The sequence below is a fragment of the Muscardinus avellanarius genome (genome assembly GCF_963383645.1).
Source record: "Muscardinus avellanarius genome assembly, chromosome: 11".
Lineage (NCBI taxonomy): Eukaryota > Metazoa > Chordata > Mammalia > Rodentia > Gliridae > Muscardinus > Muscardinus avellanarius.
In genome coordinates, this window is record NC_137797.1 from 12881237 (window position 1) to 12887638 (window position 6402).

General features: G+C 50.3%; 1 protein-coding gene across 1 annotated transcript; it reads right to left on the reverse strand.

Annotated features, from left to right (window-relative positions):
• Nucleotides 1–425: 425 nt before the first annotated feature.
• On the reverse strand, nucleotides 426–3383 carry LOC308269417 (apolipoprotein L6-like; the record flags this gene model as incomplete). The annotated part of the gene is made up of 3 exons (XM_080704800.1): nucleotides 426–1497; nucleotides 2035–2131; nucleotides 3326–3383. The coding sequence occupies 3 exons, from the start codon at nucleotides 3381–3383 to the stop codon at nucleotides 426–428; spliced, it is 1227 nt and encodes a 408-aa protein (XP_080560926.1).
• Between the last annotated feature and the right edge of the window lie 3019 nt (nucleotides 3384–6402).

Consider the following 6402-nt stretch of genomic DNA (forward strand, 5'->3'; position numbering starts at 1 on the left):
CCACAAAGCCACGAAGACCCTCTTCATTATTATCATTATCACTATTAAAATTATTATCATTATCATTGTTATTAGCAGTACTGGGAATTGAACCCAGGGGCTTTCTACCTCTGAGCTATATCCCCAGCTCTATTTTCTTATTCTTTATTTGGAAACAGGGTCTGACTAAGTTGCAGAGGGCCTCACTGAGTTACCGAGGCTGACTGCGGACCTGAGATGCTCTTGTCTCACCCTCCCAAGTACTGGGATTTCAAGGGTGCACCACCATGCCTGGCTCTCAGTCCTTTTTATTCTGAAACAAGGTCTTGCTAAGTTACTGAGGCTGGCCTCGAACCTGCAATCCTCCTATCTCATCTCCCAAGTACTGGGATTACAGGTGTGTGCCACCACACCCAGCTAAGAAGACTTTCTTCCCTGAAGGAGTGTCAGAGGAGAGACAGAGGTACAGCCAGGCCTATACAGGGCAGGCAGCCTCGTCTCCAGGGGATACTCATACTATCTGCTCCTCCAGGGCCGCCATATTCTAGGTCCTGGGGGATAACAGTGCACACGTCACCCCAGGCACAGGCAGGCTCTCTGCACTCTCCAGCTCCCATAGGCCCTTCTGGGCAGCCGTGGTCCCCCTTCCAGAAGCCCGAGCTCACCTTCTGCAGCAGCTTCTTGTGGAGCTGGGTGACTTGGGCCAGCGTCTCTTCGCACTTCCGGGCCTGCGCCCGTAGATCCTCTGCCAGCTCAGCCCTTGCTCCGCCCTGTAGATGCGCCCTCTCCCTCCAGAGAGTGAGCACGTCCTGGAACAGGAAGAAGCCGGCCAGTGCCCCATTCTTCACGAGAGCCTTCTGTGTCATTGACAGAGGGGTCCCCCCAAAGGCCTTCTGCACGCTCCTGGCCCTCCGGCTGGAGACTGTGCCACCAGTCAGGAGACGCTTGGCAGTCTCGGCCAGGTGCGGCTTGGCTTTGACTATCTGGTAGGCGCGTTTGTTCTTTTTGATGGTATCGATGACATTCCCACACTTGAGGACAACCTCCCCAGCAGCTGTCACTTTGGACACCTCTTTCCCAGCCTGCACGGGGAGGTCTTTGGAGGGCAGAAGCCGGGAGGCTTGCTCTTGGGCTTTTTTATTGACAGAGCATTGTAACCAGCTGGTCGCAATACTGGTGGTCCCCGCTGCTACCCCCAGGGCTTGGCCAGCTGCGCTGAGCACCAGGCTTCCTCCCGCTGTCATGGGAGCCAGGGCGAAGCCCAGGATGCTCATGACTCCAGAGACGACGGCAGTGGAGCAGGCCGCCACGTTGAGTGTGGCGGTCTTCTTGTGGCCTGCGTCGACTTCGTCTGCTAGGGCATGGAGCTTCGCAACGATCTCCTCCTGATCCAGCTTCCAACGGGGGAACTCTTCCAAAAAATTCTTTCCACAATATTCCAGAAGCCTTATTTCCTCTTCAGACAGATCTCCATCTAGTAGACCCAGTTCTTTACACAAAAGAGCAAAATCCTCGTTCCTGTGGGCGAGTGAAATGGGAAAGCCCAACTCTTTTTGCTATTGTTTCAGTACTAGAGATTTAACCTAAGGATTTAACTCCTTTATTTATTTTTAATTTTGAAACAGGGTCTCACTGAATTGCTGAGGCTGGCCCCGAACCTGCAATCCTCCTGTCTCCGCCTCCCAAGCACTGGGATCATAGATGTCTGCCACCACGCCCAGCCTCCCTCAAATCTTTCTTTCTTTTTTTCCCCCCTCCATCCCTCTCACCTTTCTTTCTTCCCTTTTTGTTGTCCTGGTTATCAAACCCAGAGTCATTCTACCTGTGAGCTACACCCCAACCCTATCTTAATTATTTCTTCATTTGTTGTTGGTCTTGGGGATTAAATATTACATACTTGCCCCCCAAATATTTAGTTAACCTCTGGCATTTATTTTCCCCAGTGAGGCTGTCTTCACAGGCACAGGGCAGAGCAGGGAGGACCACCCTGCCGCTGATGCTGGGTTGCGCCTGAGCCTCCCGTGAGGACCGGCTCTCCCACCGCGACAGAGTTACCTTTGCCGGCCAACACCAGACTCGATCTCTTTCCCCTCCTGCTTGTCCAGCGGTGGCTCTGCTGCCAGATCCGTGTCCCCGAGAAGATAGTGATTTTCTGTTTGGAAAAGTGGAAAACAAGGTGACTGTATGTGCATAAAACCTTATGAAGTTTAAGTGTGCAAGGCTTTTATATTATTATCATTATTAATTATTTTGTGGTACTGTGGATGGAACCCAGGGGCACTCTACCTCTAAGCTACATCCCCAGCCCTATTTTTTATTCTTTATTTTGAAACAGTGTCTCACTGAGTTGCTAAGGGCCTCAGTAAGTAGCTGAGGCTGTCTGCAAACCGATCCAACTGTCTCAGCCTCCCAAATGCTGGGATTACAAGTGTGGGCCACCATGCCCAACTGCTCTATAGTTTTGATTATATAAATATAAGTGATTTATCTGTTCTCCTATCAAGTAATATTGATGTAGGCTGTATCTAGGCACTGGCTATTACAGACAAAGGACTGTAATGATTAAAATTTTATTTTTACTGGGAGTGGTGGTGAACACTTGAGAGACTGAGACAGGAGGATCTCAGTTTTGAGGCCAGCCTCAGCAATTTAGCAAGACCCTCAGCAACTTAGTGAGACCCTATTTCAGAAATAGAAAATAAAAGGGCTAGGGGATAGCTCAAAGGTATTAGAATGCCCCCGAGTTCAACTCTCGGTCCCCTCCCCCAAAAAAGTTTATTTTAATGGATATTATAAACATTTTTCTTGCCCATCAGAGAGGTACCTGCCAAGTAAGGCCACACCAGTGTTGGGCAGGAGTGCTAGAGGGCTACACACATCTATTTCTGACACCATGAAAAGTATGACGAAACCTCATCACGGAGATGCCAAAATATACTTTTCAGTTTCTTGGAAGTCAGATCAATTCTTGGTATATCTGAATGTTTCCATTGTAAAACTAAAGGACACTCTAGTTTAAGGACAGAAAATCTGAAGCTCAGAACTTAAGTGACACTTGCTGATTTTTTCTTTTTCTCAAAGAATCTAGGCAGATCCAAGACTTTTTTTGGAGGTGGGGTGGTACTGGAGATTGAACTCAGGGGCATTCTATCCAAGCTATATCCCAGCCCTTAAAAAAAGTTTTTTTGAAGGAGGGTCTCCCTAGGTTTCTGAGGGTCTGATGACATTGCTGAGGCTGTCCTTAAACCTGTGATTCTCCTGTCTCAGCCTCTCAAATGCTGGGGCTTCAGGCATAACCCCCCACCCTGGCGCTGGATATCAGTTTGCCCTGCCGTGGGCCGCATACCTTGGTAGCCAGGCTGTGTCTCTGCGACGGCCAGAAGGGCCTCTCCTCTCTTGTCCATGTTCAGAGGGCAGGGTGTCCCGCTGTGTGACCTCGGTGCAGGGAAAAACAGACCTTCTGTCGCTTAGGCGAGGGATGGTGACGTAGACCAAAGACTTCTCTCCCTTACCACAGCTGTGATTTCAGGAACTGTAACTCCCTGCCGCAAAAACTTTTCTCTCTCTTTAATCTGTGAAGTAGCTGATAAAATGCCTAGCTCAATACTGTTAAGGAGCTGGGCGTGGTGGCGCCTGCCCGCAACCCAGTATTTGGGAGGCTGAGCCAGAAGATGGCAGGTTCGAGGCCAGCCTTAGCCATTTAGGAGGCCCTTGGCAACTTAGTGGGATCCTGTTTCATAACAAAAGAATTAAAACGGCTCTGGGTATAGCTCAGAGGTAGTTCAGTGCCCAGTAGCACAGCAAACAAACAAAACACTGTCAAAGAATGTCGTTTCTGTGGTTTTTATAGTTATAAGAGATTTGTAAGATGCTCAGAGGCATTGTCGTGCACACCTATAATTCCCGTACCTGAGAGGCAGACACAGGAGGATCGCAGGTTCGAGGACAGTCTCAGCAAAGTAGAGAGGCTTTCAGAAACCTAGTGAGACTCTGTTTGCAAACAAAACTTAAAAAGTGCTGGGTTGCAGCTCAGAGATAGAATGCCCCCAAGTTTAATCCCCACAAACACACACACACATGCACATGCGCACGCACACACAGCTCTATTTAGAGGAAAGGAGATGAACCCGAGACTTTCCCCGGCCCCAGAAGTTCCCAACTGGCTGTAATTAGAACTCCGGTGGCCTGGATGACAGCTCTTGTCCCAGCAGGGGCCCCCTTCCCTGTCCCTTCCCCACCTCTGTGTCCTTACCTCTCCCCAGGCCTCTCTGGTCCTGCTGGGAGCCGGGAGCCAGAGCGTCTGAGCTGAAGGAGGACAGAGGTGAGAAGCTGTCGGGCAGCCACTGTGGGGCGGGTCAGAGCTCCTGGGAGCCAGCCAGCCCTGCCCACACTGGAGCGCAAGGCAAAGGCGAGAAAGCGGGCCCCAGGCCGCTCTGACTTTCTCTTTCCCGTGTTTTTCTGGGCGATGAGTGGGGAGCGAGCGCGCAATCAAGGCCACAGGCCTGAGTGTCCCTCTGTCCTCAGAGGCCGCGCTGCTGGCCATTACTGCTCCTGCGGGAGGGACTCTGAGCTGCGGGAGGCGCGGGGCCGCCTGGCCTCGCCCCCACCCGGGGAGCGGGTAGAATATCTGTGGCTCAGGGCAGGAGATGCCCGGCTGTGCCAAGCACCCAGTGATCGGTCAATGGCCGCGAGGATGACGCTCCTGAAAATGCTTCCCTACTCGAGTGTGGGACCTGAGGCACAACCCCAGGAGGATGGCGGCCATGGTCTAGCAGCTCAGAGCTGTAGTTCTTCAATGTAGACAGATCTGAAACTAGGAACTTTTGTTTCTTTTTGCCACTGGGGATTGAACCCAGGGGCGTTCTGCCTCTCAGTTATACCCCCCTCCTCTGAGCCCTGTGTATTTTTTTTTTTTTTTTTTTTTTTTTTGGTGGTACTGGGGTTCCTGGAAGCCCTTCTACCTCCAGGCTACACTCCCAGACCTATTTTTACATTTTTACTTGGAAACAGGGTCTCCTAAGCCAGCGCGCGCGGCTGGCTTCGAACCTGCGCGATCCTCCTCTCTGCCTCCCAAGCGCGGGGATTACAAGCGTGCCCACCACGCCCGGCTTGTATTTTTTATTTTGAAACAGGGTCTTTTGCTAAGCCGCTGAGGACCTTGCTGAGCTGCTAAGGGCCTTGCCAGCTTCCTGGGGTTGGCCTTAAACCTGCGGTCTTCCCATCTCTGCCTCCCAAGTACTGGGATTATAGGCGTCCTCCAACCACACCCGGAGAAACCGGAAACTTGTTAAACACCTTTGGTAGCAAAACTGGACCAGAAGTGGCATGAATTTATTTATGTATCCCCCTTAATTTGAATATGCATAAATTCACTTGCAGAAACATTCATTAATATATTTGATTCTGGGTAGCTGTTAGGTATGTTATATATGATGTTACTTTTCTTTTTTTAAAAAAGTAATAATACCTATTACTTTTCTAAAAATCTAAAATGTTGGGAACTTGGAATGCATCTGGTGCTAAGGAATTTTTTTTTTCAGTACCAGAGATTTAACCCAGGTGCATTCTACCTCTGAGCTACATCCCCAGCCCTATTTTTATTTTTTATTTTTTAATTAATTAATTAATTAATTTCTTGGTGGTACTGGGGTTCCTGGAAGCCCTTCTACCTCTGGGCTACACTCCCAGACCTATTTTATACTTTTTTATTTTTGGAAGCAGGGTCTCTAAGCCAGCACAGCTGGCTTTGAACCTACGCGATCCTCCTGTCTTCGTCTCCCAAGTGCGGGGATTACAAGCGTGCGCCACCACCCCCGGCTATTTTTTATTTTGAAACAGGGTCTCACACAGCCGGGCCTGTGTGAGACCCTGTTTCTAAATAAAGTATAAAATAGGTCTGGGAGTGTAGCCTGGAGATAGAAAGCCTCTGGGTTCCACAAAAAAAAAAAAGAAAAAGAAAAAGAAAAAAGAAAAAGAAAAATAGAAAGAAAAAAGAAAGAAAGAGGGTCTCACAAAGTTGCAGAGGTCCTCACTTAAGTAGCTGAGGCTGGCTGTGAACCCACAATCCTCCTGTCTCAGCCTCCCAAGTGCGGGGATTATGTGTGTGCCCCACCACGCCCGGCTTGGTGCTAAGGACTTGCAATGCAGGATTGTGGTTCAGAATCTCGCATTTTGGGGTGGGGAAACTGAGGCACGGTGAGGTCACGTGGTTTGCCCACAGTTCCACAGCTGATAGATGGCAGAGTCACGGCATGAGCCACGGTGGTCATGGGCTGAGATCTGCAGGTCCCCAGCAACGGCGTGCACACCGGGCTCGGGACGCGTGGCTTGTTTGTATCTACGTGGCTGGTGGTCTCCAGTCCCATCCCCAGCTGCGGCCACCCTGGACACTGCTGCTCTGCAGAAGGTGCGGTCCACCCGGCC